The sequence below is a fragment of the Myotis myotis genome, unplaced genomic scaffold (assembly GCF_014108235.1).
Source record: "Myotis myotis isolate mMyoMyo1 unplaced genomic scaffold, mMyoMyo1.p scaffold_m19_p_2, whole genome shotgun sequence".
Taxonomy (NCBI): Eukaryota; Metazoa; Chordata; class Mammalia; order Chiroptera; family Vespertilionidae; genus Myotis; species Myotis myotis.
Genome location: NW_023416324.1, coordinates 42,520,644 through 42,538,570, shown reverse-complemented (window position 1 = coordinate 42,538,570; position 17,927 = coordinate 42,520,644). Strand labels below are relative to the sequence as shown.

The window sequence follows — 17,927 nt, the reverse complement described above, 5'->3', positions numbered from 1 at the left end:
TCAAGAGCAGTTCTTCCTTTATAAGCAATAGTTTTACAGGACTTCTGAGAGTGCTGGAATCTATCTCTAGGGGATTGTAAAGAGGGCAGGAAGAGTGGCAGTGGTGAGTAAGACACACTGCTTTCCTCAAAACGTTAGAGTCTAACGGGGAGAGATGAGTACAGAAAATGAAAATAGGAGGACCCAAAAGTAATATAAATAAAAGTCTGTGGAATGTTAAAGGACAGAAAAGTAACACCTGGCAGGAGAACAGCAAAAGCTTTACAGAGAAGATGGAGATGGCTTCAGAGACAGGCTGGAAAAGACGCGTTGGCTGACAGGTTCGGATGGATTAGCGGTCACAGAGGAAGCAGCACAAGCAAAGGAGCAGAGGTGGGAATCGGAGGTATCAATCGTGGAGGGAAAGGAAAAAAGAGGAGACGTTGCAAATTACATTTTGCCATGCAGTAAGGGAAGATAAGAATTTAAGGATCAGAGACCTGTTTGAACATGGAGGGTGGAAAAGTCTTTTGAATTTATTTTTCTTTTAAGAGAAGAAATAATTTCTAGAATAACCAAAAACACAAATTTTCATTCTAAACACCCTAAGACAACTAGTCGTCTTACTACTCTAAACCTTTTCCCTTTATATCTTAAATATCAATATGCCCTCACATGTTCCCTTGTTTTCAGTAATTCGGACATATTCACATGCGGGGAATTTCCCTCTAAAAATAAGTAGTCAAACATTCAATTGCACTCCAATAGACTTACTGGGATTCTCCTACCTTCCCAGGAATGTGCTAGTTATTAGACAGAAGTAATCAAACCAAGTTTAGGAATGCAGACTTGGACAGATCCCTGTGTTCAAATGGCAACTGCAGTAAATGTTCACCAGGGACACCTGAGAGTGGGTGAGGCAGCATTCAGCTGCAAACTGCAACAGTGAGATGACTAAATACCTAACAAAAATAATTTCTAGAATCTTCTCTTAATGCACTATGGTGTTCTTTAAAAAACAAACAAAAAAAGCCCTATAAGAAAACACCCATATCTAAAAAAAAAAAAAAAAAAAAATGCAGAAACTGTAAGAAAATAAATTGGCTGATTTCTAAATGAAAGTCACTACCGTGGAACTCACTGAGGAACTTCAACTGCACTATTTCTTGCAAGGTTACAAAAGAAATGCTGGAGAATATTGGAGTTTCTCCCTTCAGAGAAACCTATTGGTACTGACAAGTTTACGGGGCCGAGTTAGCATTATTAATATCATTATACAGCCAAGGAAGCACAGCCTGTGTTACACATGACCCAGTCCTCAGAGACCTAGAAATTCCCATGTGATGGAATAGATGTAGTTAACATCCAGATGTTTGAAATCTAGGAGATAACCACACTGAATTTCCATTATTTTGATCACATCTGTGCAGTCAGTTACCTCATTCTATAATCCCTGCAAATCTTTTATCTCTACAAACAAGTTACCACCACCACCAACAAAAAGGTAGCCCTCAGGGCAAGAAATTAAAGCCTACTTATCACCAGTAAATTATTAAAGAACAACATACCCATGAGCTATCTTCCTGAATTCTAACTTTAACATATTAGCATTACTTAACATGTATAGTAACAAGTTACATGGCATGTCTAATGTGCCAATAGTTCACAAAAATCATGATGAGAATCAATTCAGCCAGATGGCCTTGCTCTGCTGGAATTTCTACATATATTAAGGCTCCTCAGAGGGAGGTAGGGGTTCAAGCAGCATCCTGATTTGGGGTAACACACGCAGAAAGGAAGGCACAAGACAATTCATGTGTGCAGACAGAGATAAGAGGACCTGAGCAACTTGTAAACTGGTGGCACTTTGACCTTATGTTACCAAATCTGTGTGATAAAGAGGCACTTTACAATGAGTTCTTCCTGTACCCAGTCTACTTAAAGGTTTAAGGGTTTTTTATACATAATAATTTTAAAGGTTAAGAATACAGTCTTGTTTCAGGTCACTTAAATTTATATCTGATGGCTAATCCAAATTCTATAACTCATTTATTTTTTTATGTATACTGTGTTTTGTTCAATTGATAGAACACATTTATTGATCAGAAGCAACAATGTATATGGGTAAGCACAGGTGAAAGTCATATTAAATAGCCACAGAAAATAAACCCTGGATTCAGCTGGGGTTTACTAAAAAACAGAAACTTAGATCAATATATTAGATTGCTCTCTTTTGAAAGAATCCATAGCCTCGGGAAAGGCAGTGTAACTCTGGAAACCCACTTCTGGGACTTCATCCTCAATAAATACTTAAAAGTACAGATGAAATTTGTGTTGCAAGATATTCATTACAGTATTACTTATAAGAGCAATAAATTGGAACCAAGTTACAAAGTAATGCTTCATCCATATGTTGAAATATTTTGCAGCTGTTAAAAATGTTTTAAACCCGGTTAGTGTGGCTCAGTGGTTGAGTATGAACCTATGAACCAGGAGGTCATGGTTCGATTCCTAGTAAGGGCACATGCCTGGTTTGCGGGCTTGCTCCCTAGTGGGGGGTGTGCAGGAGGCAGACAGTCAATGATTTTCTTTCATCATTGATGTTTCTATCTCTCTCTCCCTCCCTGAAATCAATAAAAAATGTTTTAAAATAATGATTATCACAAGTTTATAAAATAAAATGTATACACACATACATATATGCACACATCTATCATGATTATGTTTAAAATATATACAGAAAATAATTACTTCTAAAGAGTTGATCTTATGGGTGATTTTTAAATACCTTCCAGTAATTTTTAATCTTAAGTAAAATAAACACAAGTGGAACCTGAAAACCCCAAATAATATTTTTCTTTTTTCAGTAGTGCAATGTAGTCAATAGAAAATAAGTTTTAGAACCAGAAAATCCTGGATTCAATCCATTCGGTCTCTCCCTAGAAATGTGATCTTGGCCACCCAGTTACCCTCTCTGAGCTTCTCCACATGCAGCATCCAGCACATGCTGGCACATACCTCACAGGCTAATACAAAAGTTAATGTCCTATAGTAGGAATAAGTAAAAATTATTTAGAATCACATTTCCTAACCTTTTATGAATAAGAAAAGGAATAAAATGGTAATTAATAAAAATAGCATAAAAATGTTATATTCAGTAGGTCACCATAATCTTATGTGTGTGTGTATATGCATACACAAATATACATATAACATGCACTAAAAAACTGGGGGAGAATATAGGAGAATATATTTTTTTTCATGCTTTTCTATGTCTTTCAAGTTTCCAACCCTGCTGTATATTACCTTTAGAAAGGAAATCTTAAAACTTATTCGTTATCTGAAAAAGTAAAACACTGAGACCAAATCAAGTCTTGAATGGGTTAAGATACCCTAACGATGTGATCCTCCACTGTCTGCTCTTTTTTCTCACTCCTTTATAATGTTCATCTCTTACTCTCCTTTCTCCTGTTTTTGTTCCTCTGTTTTTCATCCTATTAAATGTACCCAGGAGTTTTTATTCTTGGAATTTATATAGAAGTTCTTTATAGAGTGTCTTAGGATTTTCAGAGGAAAGGTGTACGATAGCATATCTTAAAACAGTAAGTGCCCTGGGAGTGTAGAAACCACTGGGCTCAGGAATCTAACAGACCTGAGTCTGAATCCTGGTTTAGTTACAGTTTCCTCTTTTTTAAAAGAGGGCTGACAGTTCTAATTTTGCAGATTTAAAATAATAATCAAATGCAACTCAGGTAATGCATAAGAAAATACCTATCAAAGTGCCCGATTTTCAATCATTATTTTTCTTTATCCTGTGCAAATTTAAACATTAAAAATTTGGATTGTGCACAGGAAGAAATACTCTGCAAAAGTATTTATGAAAAATTGTGATTTAATATAGTACATTTGTGACCAAATAATGGCTACTGAGAATGAAAATGCTAACTTTGTACTGAATTCTAGACTATCTGTGAGACTCTTTACCAGAAACAGCACACATTTTTGCTATCATACTCAAAGTTCAGGTTAGTGTAGTTAAAATCTAGGTGTATAAAAAATTGTCAAGGCTTTTATAGGATTTTATGGACCCACCCCTTACCCACTACCACATGTGTGAATTTTGGGCACTGTAGTGATTAGACAAATATTTTAAAATATAACAGAATCATTATGTATGATTTAAAATTTAATAATATCTTTGATCCTCATTGACTAAGTACCAAAGAGCTATCCCTCAACAAACAAGTTTCTGTCCTTTGACACACAATCAAGTGTGTATATATATCCCCCACTCTACAGCAGTATTCTATACACACTTCTTAGCACTGACTTAATATAATTCAAAGATTATGCCATGAATTCATATAGACCATCTCTTTATTTTTAAAAGGTTCCTAATATATATATAATATTGGTGAATATATAGGTATTACCAATCTTTTATTAAAATCAACGTTGCAATGAATACTTGAGATATGTCTTTGCTTACATATCCTACGATATGCATGGCTTACATTTAAAATTTACATATATATATGTATATATGACACTATATATATATATATGACACTAAATTGTCCTCTGAAGAGGTTGAACTAACTTTCAGTCCAACAATCCTGGAGAATAAAGGAAATCTGCCTCCGCTAGCATCTCCTATTTTTCACCTCTTTGCTGTTACTGTTTTATCTCCTTCCAAATTTTCTGCTCTCTTTCTTTCCCTAATAAGAATTACTCTCAGCAACAGAAACCAATTCATACTAAAGTATAAATGACCACTAACATCTGCCTCTACATTTCTCTCATAGAGTTTTCACTGCTAACAAATGGAAACTTTGGGCTAAAGCAAACATACTCATAGGATGCTGTAGCCAAGAGTATGAACTACAGGTTCAAGGTGGCTGGATATGAATCATGGCTGGGTGTGAATCATGATGTGGCCACACCTCTCTGAGTGATCTTGAGAAAGTTATCTATCTCTCTCTCTCCTTGTCTTTCTCAATTAAGGTATTTACATTTTAAAGTACTTATTTCATAGACTTACTGTGAAATTTCAAACAAGAGAATACATATGAAAACATTTTTAAAGTGCTTGACTATTAGTAAAAGCTCAATACTTTACTGTTATTAATTTCAGACATGAGCAGGTAGTTCTGGCTCCTAGGTAACCAGAAATCTTGTCACATTGCTTTGTACTTAGTTTAGTTACAGTATGAGGAAGTAAAAAGAGCTGGCAAGGTCTGTGTTTGGGTCCCTTCCAAGCTACAAGGAAGCACAATCTTGGGAAAGTAACCTCCACTTTCTATGGTAATCTCAATTTCCTTATCTATAAAATCCTGACCTCATAGGAGTCTTAGGAAGCCGAACAAAAGAATGTTTATGTGTAAAAGAGCTTTGCAACCAAAAAAGCATTGAACATATGTTAATTATTATACTAGAAAATTTCCATTCCAGTCAGAGATTATTGTTATATTCTTATTTAACAGATTCGTATTCATTCATCAGAGATATAAAAATAAGTGATAAAGGAAACTTACTACATGTTTCTATTTTAATAAAATTCTAGTTTAAAAAAATCAAAAGTTCATGGCTAAGAAGTCATGGACTAAAAAGTCTATGCATTTTTAAATTGAATTTTTGTGTTCCTAATTAATTTTAAAAAGGAAAATATTAATGCTATATCTTCCTTCATGATTCAAAAGTGTTTTTTCTTTCCATTGTAATTCCAGGCTATGATGCCAATTTTCAATTTCTTTTCTAGAAAAGTCCATTTTTATAATGTGATTTGGTGTCAACGAATATAAAAACTGTATCTTACAATACAATTAAGAAAAAGAACAGTGAATTTTGAATGATCATACCACAAATAGACCCAAATGTAATGAGAGATTTCTTCTCTTCTTGAGCTGTTGTTCTCATTCATTGTATTACATGTTTGAAAAGGAGTCCCTTACCAATTAATGAGATGATGCATATGGAAAAACTCAGTAAACTGCAAAGAGCTGCAACAGGCAGGATGTTAATATAATTTGTTTCACCAGGAAGATACCTAATAGGCATCTCAATCATGGTCAAACCAAATTTGATTCCCACCCCTCACCCAGAACTGCCTTCCTGCCATTTTCCCATCTCAGTTCATGACAACTCCATCTTTCCAGTTGCTCAGGTCAGAAACCTCAGGAGTTACTGCTGATTTCTCTAGTTTTCTTTTCTCAACTTATATCTAATGTGCCAGTAAATTCTATCAGCTTCACCTTTAAATGTTTCTCACTACCCCTGCAGCCCCTACATTGGTGCAGGTCATTAGCAACTCTTGCCTGGATTATTGCAACAGGGTGCCACCTGCTCCTCGTGTTTGTTTCCTCCATTGTATTTACTTATAATTATTGGTTGTCCCATCCCTCAAGAATGCAAGCTCCACAAAGGAAGGGGGCTGTTTTGTTCACCTGTGCATCCCCTGTGCCTAGAATAGTGGCTGTCATGTAGAAGACACTCATATTTACTGATAAAAAACCCAGACAGCCTCTTAACTGGTCCCCCTGGTTTAATTATTACCCCCCTGCAATCAATTTCTAACAAAGCCTTCAAAGTGTTTCTATTAAAACCTAGGTAGTCTCACTCTGCTATTCCTATCTAACTCACAGCAATTGCCAAAGTCCTTACAATGGCCTATAAGAACTTACATTATTTGTCCTCCGAGCTCCCAAACTCATCACTGAGCTCTCTGACCTCTCCTCCTCCTATTCTTTCACCCATCCCTCACTTTGTTCTCACCACTCTGGCCTCTGGGCTGTCCCAGGCTGCACTGGCTGTTCCTTCCGCTTAGAAAACTCTCCCTATAGTTCATGGCTCACCCTCTCATTCCTGTGAGGTCCGTTCAAATGTCCCTGCTCAGACAGGCTTTCTCCTACCACCCTGCTTATAGCTGTAACCCACCCCCACTACTCCTCCCTTCTGCTTTATTTTCCTATGTAGCACTAACATATCACCATCTGACATCATTCCTACCTATTTTATTTATTATTTTGTTTTCTGTCCTCTCTCTCTAAAATAAAAAGCTCCACACAATCAGGGATTTTTATCTCTTTCATTTCCTGCTGAATCATAGCACCTAGAACACTGCTTGGCATGTAGTTGATGGTCAATGATAACTATTTACTAAATGAATGAAAGCACTGACATCCTCTCACTGGGTATTAAAACCCACAAAAGTAGTTAGTCAGCAGGATTAAAACACACCCATTGGGAATTACTCTACAGGTTATCCCTTCTATTTGTCATGGTATCCTAAAGAGGTCCGACATAGTACATCAATCTTTCTCCAAACAAATCAACAGTACAATAGCTTTCCTTGAGAGAGAGCAGAACTATTACTGGCACCCTTACTCTTCTTCTTCTTCCTCCTCCTCCTCCTCCTCCTCCTCCTCCTCCTCCTCCTCCTCCTCCTCCTCCTCCTCCTCCTCCTCCTCCCCCTCTCCCTCCCCCTCCTCCTCCTCCTCCTCCTCCTTCTTCTTCGGCACAGGTAAGGATTTCCCCCCATTATAATGTATTTATTTCATAGGCAGATTTCCCCCCAAATCTGCCTTACCCTGTCTTTCTGGCCACAGTTGCAAAGTTGAGTACTGGTGCCAGAGGCAACTGATTAGTTTAAAAATACATATTCTGCTTTAGGCTGGCATCCATTTGTATTTCATTATAAGAGGATATTGAAATGATGCCTTGGACTTTTAACTGTCTACAGCACAGCACATCTGTCACCCCAGTTCATCCTGACACTCAGCCTGGGAGAGTGGCTAGAGCAGTTAGTGTTATTCCCATTAAGGGAGTCGAGGCCCAGAAAAGTTGGTAATACAGGAGACCCTGGGCATGATTTCCTACTTTTACCTTTAAGCTCTTTTTACTTGAAAATCAAATGTAGACATACTATTGGTATTGAACATCTGTACTTACTACCCTGTCATGATGTTTCTTCTGGCTAAAGTTGAGCTCTAATACACTGATAAAGATAAACAGGATCCAACCATCCTGTGGTTTTAATTTCTAAGAAGGTACATAGTTTATGAAATTATATTTGCCCTCAATTTTTATCCAGTAGTAATCCAATTTTAGACACATCCCAATCCACAAACTGGTTTCTGAAGAAAAGTTCTGTCTTCTCTCTCAGACGTAAAACACCAGAATGTTATCCCTACTAAATGACACAGTAGTCACCCCCTCCAAAAAAACCTTTACCTCAGGCCCTCCACCTGGACCAAACTCCCTCTCCCAAGTCCTCCTGTAGCACCCATGCCTGCCTTTGTCCCATGTTGCCCATGAGAACCACCCGTTTACCAGCAGTTTCCCTCTATAAATCCCATATTTCTTTAAAGTGGGATTAACTGTCTCTGTATCCCAAGCAGTTAACTCAGTTATTGGCACATGACAAGTGTTCACTATTTGAAGGCTGTATGAAGGAAGGTAGACATCAAAGACAAATGTTAGAGGAGGAGGTGGGGGCTACTTAATGCCTACTATTTCTTCCCTTGCTTATATCGTGGTCCCTCTCCACTCCCTCACTCACTGTATAGATTGGAAGTAGAAACTGGACTGTCCCACCCCCTTCCTTGCCTCTCTCACATAGGGAGACAGGTGCTGGCAGAAGGCACATAGCCATCATCTCTACATGGAGGGCAGATCCTATGTAGCAAGGCCTGCAATGGTCCAGCACTTCCAGTGATGGGTAGATTTGTCTGTGTAATTCGGAAGCACATTTGCTCAGAGTTATAAACTATATTCTCTAATACTAGAGGTTACAGCCTGGTCTTCCATCTCATATTTTCTTGTATTTTATTTATAAATTGGTTCAGAAATCAGGGTATAGAAGAGGATGTTTTGTGGGGGTCCTTAAACCCCTTCTCAATGTGGACCAGTAGATGTTGAGATTTTTAATTGGAGAGGTTTCTCCTATGCTAAATGACAGGCCTCCCAGACTATCACTGTCGTATTGATAAGGGAGAAGATAGTAAGCGATATGTAGCTGCAAAACAACACCTTCTTGTGAATTCAGCAAACCCCAGGAAAGCCCAGAAATAAAGGGCTAAATCTATGATGATAAAAACCTTTCTATGTCATCAATAGAACATTTTGTTTTGCCTACATTTCTAGAATCCTATGATTCAAAAAGTAAGTATAAAATTACCTATATCAAACTTTAGGCCTCTCTCTAGATAGTCTCCTTTCTCTCACAACTTTTAAACACTGTTCCTATAAACATGTAACTATATGAAATGAATTTTTAAACAAGTCAGAGAAATAACCACCCCCAAACTCTATTAAAATCTAGTCACTGGAGATATTGACTTATAGATTGGCATTTTGAGGCTGGGCATGAGAGGATGGATGACAGGTTATCTTCTTATACAAGGCATTTGATTCAATTCAAGGACTGGAGTCCAGAACTGTGGACTCAAAAAGGCTTGCACCTGATTTAAGTGTTGAGTAGCTTCTACACATTCTAAAGACATATTTCACCATTACCCAGCCTGGAGCCTTCCACTGATAATAAAATGCTCCAACTGATTTGGCAGTGGTACTTATCATGGCTGATTTCATACAATCCTGCCAGGTAGGTATTGTCAACCACATCTTACAGATGAGGAAACTGTGATTCAAGGAGAAAATAATAATTTGGAAGGTGGGGATTTGAGCCCCTATCCTTTAGACTTCAATACCTGCACATGGTGTTTCTGCTCTTCTGCAGGGACTCAGAAAAGTCCCAGCCCCATTACTAGATAATACACAATGAATGCATGAAGCATTGAATTGAGAGTAGAGTAGAAGAGGATATGTTTATATAGAATAGGTAGAATATTACTACAAGGGTTTTAAAGGACTGTGCCATTGTCCTGTGCAGGCAGGGAAGAGTGGAACAGAAAAGTGGGACACAGAGGCATGTGGCTGCCAATTTGTAAGCCAATATCCCCAGCGACTAGATTTTAATAGTTTGGGGTGGTTATTTCTATGAACTGTTTAAAAATTTTACATTAATATTCAATAAGCAGGACACACCTATGAGCCTCTGCTTCTCAGAAGCTTCTTTCTAAGCTGAGCTTCCGAGATCTGTAGACCAAAACCAAGCCTAGTTTTCTTCCTATGTCATTGTTCTCCCTCTTTCTCCTTTGCTGAAAGTGTTGAACAACTTTTTACCAAGAGAAGTAAGTCTCCCCAAAATTATCCCTGGACCCTCAACATTTTTTCTGTAAAACCCGAATCCATGCTTAATGCCATGCACTTCTGCATGTATTATCAAACTGAATAAGTACTAGATAATCCAAAGCTTACTCTCAAACACATGTCCATGAGGGACTCTAGACATTTTGATTCAGTGTCCCCAGAATTAAATCTAATGAACACAGTATCAACAGAGGATCATTTCTCCTCTTTGGCACTTTCCCACCTGCAAACAATGACCAACACTGACAGGTAAGGAAGCTGAGAGGCCTGATTCATCCTTCACTATACTCATCTAAGTGGTAGCCCAATCCCAAAGCTCATGTCTACTAAACACTCACCTCGAGCTTTCCTCCATTCAGCTTCTGTAACTACTGCTCAAGTTCTTGATCTTAACACGTCTTTCCTGGTCTACTCTAATAGTTTCCTCAGTAGATTCCTTGTGTCCAGTTTCACCACCTTTGAAGATCTCTTCTTAGGGTCACTGTCACAGTTCCTAACCTTTCCTACTCCTATCCCTCTGTAAAGCTTTAGGGAAGGTGCTCATCACACCCTTTGTCAAGATTAGGCAGTCCATCCATCATCTGAAACTATGCTTCCAGCCATCATTATTTTTTGTCATTGTTCCAGGTACTAATAAAAATCAACTTTGTGTGTTCTATCCTCTTGTGATCTCTAAAATATCAGGAGAACTGTTCTCTTTCTAATTCTTCAAATAACAATCCATATAATCCAAAAAGGTTTTGAAATTCTATATTGTCTGACCACACGTTCCCAGATGATTCAGAGAAGAACTAAGTGTTCTTTTCTCTTTCCATCCACTTCTACCTTTTATCTCCTCCCCCTTCCCAGCCTCGCGAACCAACTGTCATGACTACTAGCTCATCAGATCTCTTCTGCCAGGCTCTTACTTTTGGCGAATGTTTAATGTACATATCTTTGCATCGCTACTTTGGTCTAAACTTTTTCTCCCATTTGATGTGTGAGGTGTGTAACCTTCACACTCATCAAGTGCATTTCTCTGGGACTGTAAATCACTGGAAGGCAGGGCTGTACAGAAGTATGAGGAAATTTTTTGCTACTAAAGATTCATTCAAGTAGATTCTGTTTGATAATCATGAGGGTAGCATTAAAAGCCACGCAAATGAGACGCAAACTTTAATAGTTCATAACTTGCTTTCAGTCCTGGGAATGTAGTTATACCATTTTATTCACCCAAACACCCAATCATTTCCACATTTGTAGTAGTTGGTAGTACCCTAGAGTGGTGTTCACGTTGATCTGGTTTTGGTTCTGCAAACTCATGCTCTGACCATTGTTGGGGATCTGTGACTATCACTAGAGTCTATGCAGAGACAGACTAAGCTTAGGTGTGGATCCAAGTGCACAGAGCCTCATCAGTGACCGACGCCTTGTCTCAGCCATACTTACTTGGTGAGGTGGGGGAGGCTGCACCTCCTTCTGTTGACGTGGTTGGAGGCTTTGTGTCTGGCACCGGCAGAGGCACAGGCCTGGCCATTGGTGGTGGCGGCGGCGGTGGCAACATTGGGGTGGGAAGGAATGGGTTGTGCACTTTGCCTTGGCTACTCCCATTGGGCTACAAGGGTGGAAACAAAACACACACAAGAAAAAGAAGAAACAGACATGAACCATTAGCTGCTTCTTAAAATAAAAGATTCATTAGGCAGCATTTATGTAAATTACTAAGTATTCTAGCTACTTGAATTCTTCCATAAGAGCATATGGGTTGCTGGGTTGTTCTTAAGGCATTCAACAAAAGCATAGTCTTAGGTATACATGCTCAGTGCATCCTAAATTTATTTTTTGAATTACGTTAACCTTCTTTGCATCAGGTTCTATAAAATGACCTGCCAACTTTTGCTTGGAATGTTTCAATTCTATATTAACTCCTATCTTTGTCATCATGCTCATGATTATTAAATATTTATTTAATATATAAGTATTTATAGATTGCAGAATTATTCTGTCTGTTTATATAGATATAGTAAAGTTGCCTAAATGTGCATTTGAGATAAAAAATATTTTATTTCATCAAAGTTGATATTATGTAACATTTAATAAATATGTTAAGTGAACATTAAATATTTCTACACATATTGTATAACATCAGGCACAGAAACTTTAAAATTCAGCTGTCAAAATTCTGCTATGAAAAAAAAAATCACTTCTAATTTTGATTTAAACGATATAAGCATATGCCATGAAGAGTCATATTTATTTAGCTGCCTGATGTTAGAACAATCAAATAACAGCTCTTTAACAAAAGAATATTTCCCTCTGAAGAAAGCAATAAAATCCATTTTATTTTTAAGTTTTTCCAAATGGTCCCATGAAGAGTACTGCCTCATAGCCTATAAAATGTGGATCAAAATACAAAACTGGGCATTTGACAGTTATATAGGATGGTGTCAAGACTATTAAAAAGTTAGAAATGTAAAGGTCAGATGCTTGATACTGGCGATCACTTCAGCTTTTTCATGGTTTCCCACGTGGCCTTTCTGACTCCAGACTTCAGTGACACTCTTCGACTGGCAGTAACAGCTCATATTTAGGCTCCAGACCCGAATCAAAATTCAGTTGAAAGAGATGCTGTTGTCCTAGCTTTTAAGCTTAAGCTTAATGATTCTGCAGAGGCAGTTTCACTCCCTCATCGACATTCACTTAGATATTTAGAATTGCTCCTCAAAGATTATCTCGTCTGACGATCAGAATGCTATGCTTTCTTGCCAACAAACTTGCCTGTGTGTTATTTCTGAGTGGGCTAAAAGTCCATAAGTGAACTCTTTAGAATGAGCCAAGCAAATGAATACACAAGCAAAAAGGAGAAAGGCACCATATTGATTTGTTGTCTAGACAGAAATGTATCTGCTAACACATCACCAGACATTAGTCAAAGCTGCCTATTCTGTCTCAGATATGCAGAATCAGGTGTTTCTGCAAGGGAAGAAAATCAGTGGTAGGGCAGTGTGATATAACACTTTAAACCAGGCAATAATAATTACGGCAAATCTGTGGCTTCATGTGCAGTTACTAGGAGAAAAGGGGAGTCACATTCAGCTTTATGCTGGTCATTATTTACTAGTCATTAGTCTTATTTTCGGCCTTGGGATACAGCTACCATTGTAAACATGTAGTTCCATAGCTGAAATAAAATTCGTGATTTTTTAAAAATTACTTTTACATTTGGAATACTAATTCAAACTGTGATTGTTTGGTTTGAGAAAAAAATAAATAAAAACATTCATTTGAAACTACTGAATCCTGTTCAGCTTTATACAAAGATAAGTGGGAAAGATAACTGCTTGCAGAAATAACAAACCATAATAAACTGTACTTCTAGCATCTTGAGTTCAAGTACTGGTCAACTTGATCTAAAGTGTTAGAAGACTGTATTTTTAAAAATATCAACTTAGTTGATCTGAAACATCTGTGTCCCCTCTGCCCCCTAGCTCTCCCTACCACCCCAAACCATTATTTAAAATTATTTGGTCTTTCTATTTTGCTAACTCAATGAGCCCTAGGGTTAGTATGCATGAGGTGGAATTATCAGCCCACGGACCTTGGAAGGTTACAGAGTTCACCCTTGAGATGATTTATATCCGTAAACTTGACAGTTGCGAACTTAACACAAACACTGTTTTTAAACCCTGGCCAATCACTCTTAGGGTAAGTTAACTTTCCCACAATCTAGAATAAATATGACATTTGTCTGCAGTCAGTCAGCACAACATTAGAGCACAATGTCACATGGTCATAAGGTCTCCCCTTGTTATTTTTACATTCGGTTAATATTTCTAAAGAAATTAGAAAAAAAGAGGTTTCCTTACATTGAGGAACCCCACCTGTCCAGCCTGCTGACCAGCATCAGGGCAGACAAGTTGGACAAACTCTTTCAGCGTCTCCTGAGGGTGATAGCGGATGGCCGGGTGTGAGAAGTAAGGCCCAGGCTGCTGGATAATGGGTGATGTCGGAAAATGAAGAGTCGATGGTGTTGCATGTGGACTTGCTGGTGGGAAAGAAAACATCACAGTTAAGATGGGAAAAGATATGCTTTGCCACAGCTTTTAAACCGATTCAACTTGTTTTAAAAAAATTCTTCTCCTGACCCAATTCATGGCATAGCTCATGTGACTGAGTTTAACACTGGAAAGGTCTGACAGACTTTCTTCCTTAAGGCTCTAAGACAAACATGGAGATTAGATTAGGGTAGAGTTTCAACCTGTCTTTCTATTTTCAGTGGACATGAGTTATAAAGGCATTAATAATCCTTGGTGAAGCTGAAGATTATTCATTACCTTAAGAGCTCTTTTAATGAAGCAAGCAATAAAAAATGTATTTGGTAGATTAGACCTGATTTAACTGACATTACATATGACAAATTCTAGTGTGCACATATGGATCCCCTTTCATGCTGAGCTATCCATAGACAATAATTCATTGTTAAAGCTCTTATACCCCTTTCAAGGAAATTTCTAGGGACCAATTCAGGATGAAATTTTTTGAAGTATGTAGTAAATGATCACTTAATGAACCTGTGCAATTTGGGTGCCTCACTTTACATGGAAGGTTTTTTGTCATCTTTTCTTTTTTTTTCTATCTAAAGCCAAACTCGAAAATGCATAATGTTAGAGCAAGGGGACCCACAGGCTGAGTAGCCAGTGACCCTGCTAAACTGTTGGCCCTCTGTCCATAAGAACTGATAAAAGACTCTGAAAACTATTATCCCTTATATTAGAACCCTGCTAAATCTCACTGGCACAGAAAGAAGCTTGCATTAGATTAAAAAAAGCATGTGAGGTGCCGAATAATTTTTCTGAGAGCACTGCTGTCCTTCAGTTGGAAGGGTGATCAATAAAATCTGCTGCAGGTAAGAGCAGCCCATGGAGAGGGCTGAAGATACTCAAAGCAAGTAATGCCAGGACAGCAGCTCACATTTCTCAATGAGGGCCAAGAAACAGATCCCAAGTAAACGCAGATAAGAGTTTTTATCTTTTCTTATTTTTATTTACACCCAAGGAGCTCCTGCAAAGAGAAAACAGAGGAATACCCAGATTTTTGGAGAATGTAATTTTCCTAATACTGAGAAGAACTCATAAAACTGAAGTGAAACCTAAGCAAGATAGGCCACGCCTTCCACCACTCTATATTGGCACAGCCAAGGACTATAAGAAAGGATGCATCCCTAAGAACCCCTGGATGTGGGTTCTTTGCTCCTAACTGGGATATCTTTAGGATTGGGGCATTTTCTGAATAATAATTGAGATGGTTAGGATTTTGAGATTCAGAATGACATATGTAGTTTTTAAAGAGTTGAAAGATGGTTTGGAGTAGTAACAACAGTCCAGTTCATATCTTGTAGATGACTTGATGGGACCCTTTCATTCACGCAACCTTTAATCTAGCCAGTGAGTATTCACGGGCCCCTACTTTGGACTTGGGATACAACATTGAGCCAACACAAATTTTTGTCTTCAGTCATACAATTGAGGGCATCTTGAACATAACCTATTCAAACCAGAATTCTTGTCACCTTCCACCCCTCAGACTTGCTCTTCTCCCAGTCTTCTTCATTTTAGTAAATAGTTTTTCCATCCATTTAATGATTCACTGTCATATCCCCAGAAACTGTCTGGCACCCAATAAATATCTGTTGAAGGTACCATGAATCTTTGAATACATGAGTGGTACAGAAATGAATAAAATCACCATGTAAATAAATATGGACTTAAAACTTTGGTGTGTTTTTTTCACCTGCCAAAAATCCAAGGAGCTTATAGACAAACTGATCAAACTTAGGACTTCACATAATATATGATAAATGTTGGGAGCCATATGGTTTCTGAATTAAAACCCACAAGCTAAAAAGTTAATTAGTTCTGGTCATCTTTTAGTCTGCCAATTGTGCTACTGGCTTTAAAGAACCAAAGGAATTTTCTTTTTCCATCTGATATGGTATGTTCTTTCTTGCTGGTAGCAAGAAACTTTGACCCAGTGCCCTATATTTGACTAAATAGTTTTTAGTTAGGGATAGAATGTGGCATTTCCCCAAGGAGGTTGGGGATGTACTGAGCATAACAAAATGATATACTCAACTTCTGTAGCATGTCAATGACAACAGTGGCTACTCCACTGTCAAGAGCCCCTGGGAGGCAGACCTTAATAATAAAGTGGCACTGCTTCAGGTGCTCAATAAAAAGTGACGAATGACTGTTAGATCATGAAATTGTGGTGGCCAACAGAGAATGATGCCCAGCAGAAAATATTCACTGGAGCGAAGACTGGACAGATCAAGGAACTTGATAGAGGAAACAATTGGACAGGATCTTGTAATTCCTCCCTTACCTGTTAATAAACCTCCTCACCTGTTGTTAAATATGTAAAAGAAAACCATGATCAACTTAAATTTAGACCTTAGCTTCTTGGTTTTATTTTACATAAAATAATTTATTCACTTTTTCCTTGTGGCATAGAATTTATTTGAACCCAAACCTGAGAATACATGGTACTATTTGGAGTTAATTCTACAATGACTGACTTAGAAGGATCAATTAATTCCTAATTAATACCAGGAAATCACTTAGCCTGTAGTTTCAAATTAGACAATTGCTGAGTGTGCATTTCAAAGGGTCATCCTTCACAACCCCTACTTTCTCATGTCTCAGACTTTCGGGCTCATCCACAGTTCACTGTAGGACTGGACATAAATCATTCAAGACCCCGACCTTTAATTTCTTCAAATAGAAAATAGTTGTGTTGCAGACATTGCAAAGATATGTTAAATGTGATGAATATATGCTATTTTTCTGGATAACCTGCTACGCTTCTGAACAATGAGAGCCGTAAGGTTCCTGCATTGCTCTAAAGTGCAGACTTAACATTTCAACATGGTGTCAATTTGGTTTTTCTTCTTTCCCATTTCTTGTTTTCTCTCTTTAATATTGAGTTAGATGTATTTAGTGTCCCTAAGTTTTTGTCTAAATAGTCTAAGATTATTTTTAGAAGGTATCAACGGGGTTAAATGAATGGATCAACCAATAGGTCAATTAGTAAAATTCATTAAATGTATTTTGAGATTGTCAGACCAGGCCCTATAAAAGAGGAACTAGCACTAGGAATCTGGCATGGTGATAATGCAATGCACAAAGAATGGTGTGAGTCCAAAATTCTGATGGAGAAAAACATCTCTTACGGATGTGTGTGTGTGTGTGTGAGCAGTTGACACAATAAAAAATTATAGCACATTATGTAAATGCATATTTAGAGCCTTTAAAATGTGCATTATTTACTTGAAAGTCAATAAAGGCTTTTCTCAAGTGGTTACAGTTTATTGCAGTGCATCCATCTGTATCCATGTTGATGTTAATACAATTTTGTGTATTAAAAGGCACTATAAAATTGGCTGCTTCTGGGGTCTAATGCTCTCGGTCCCCTAGGCCAGGAGGGCAGAGTGTCAGAAACACTCCCCTCTGGATGGATCTCACTCCTGGTTTAAACTTTAACCACAGGCCAGACTTATTTAAAGCAACTGCTTGGGCTTTTCACAGAGAATACCAATAAGATGGGAAGGAAGAAAATTAGATCAGGTTTCTTGGCTGGAATGCCACTGCCTACATATTCTGAACAAAGTTACCACAATTAAAGAACAGAGAACCAGAATTTCCCAAAGGGTGTAGGGCTCAGTTATTTATTACAAAATGATCATGTGACTGGATACTTAGTAC

The 17,927-nt window shown here is 37.8% G+C and overlaps 1 protein-coding gene across 8 annotated transcripts in view; it reads right to left on the bottom strand.

The window, feature by feature from the left end:
• Positions 1–17,927, bottom strand: part of NFIA (nuclear factor I A) — a 369,092-nt gene that overhangs the window by 45,243 nt on the left and 305,922 nt on the right. For 6 of the 8 annotated variants that reach the window (XM_036352901.1, XM_036352903.1, XM_036352904.1 and 3 more), the window contains 2 exons: positions 14,034–14,212; positions 11,617–11,782 (listed from right to left, as the gene is read on the bottom strand). In XM_036352901.1, the coding sequence (XP_036208794.1) occupies positions 11,617–11,782; positions 14,034–14,212 (345 nt within the window). Of the gene's footprint in view, positions 1–11,616; positions 11,783–14,033; positions 14,213–17,927 lie in introns of those variants that run through there. The other 2 variants (XM_036352906.1, XM_036352908.1) reach the window with 1 other exon arrangement.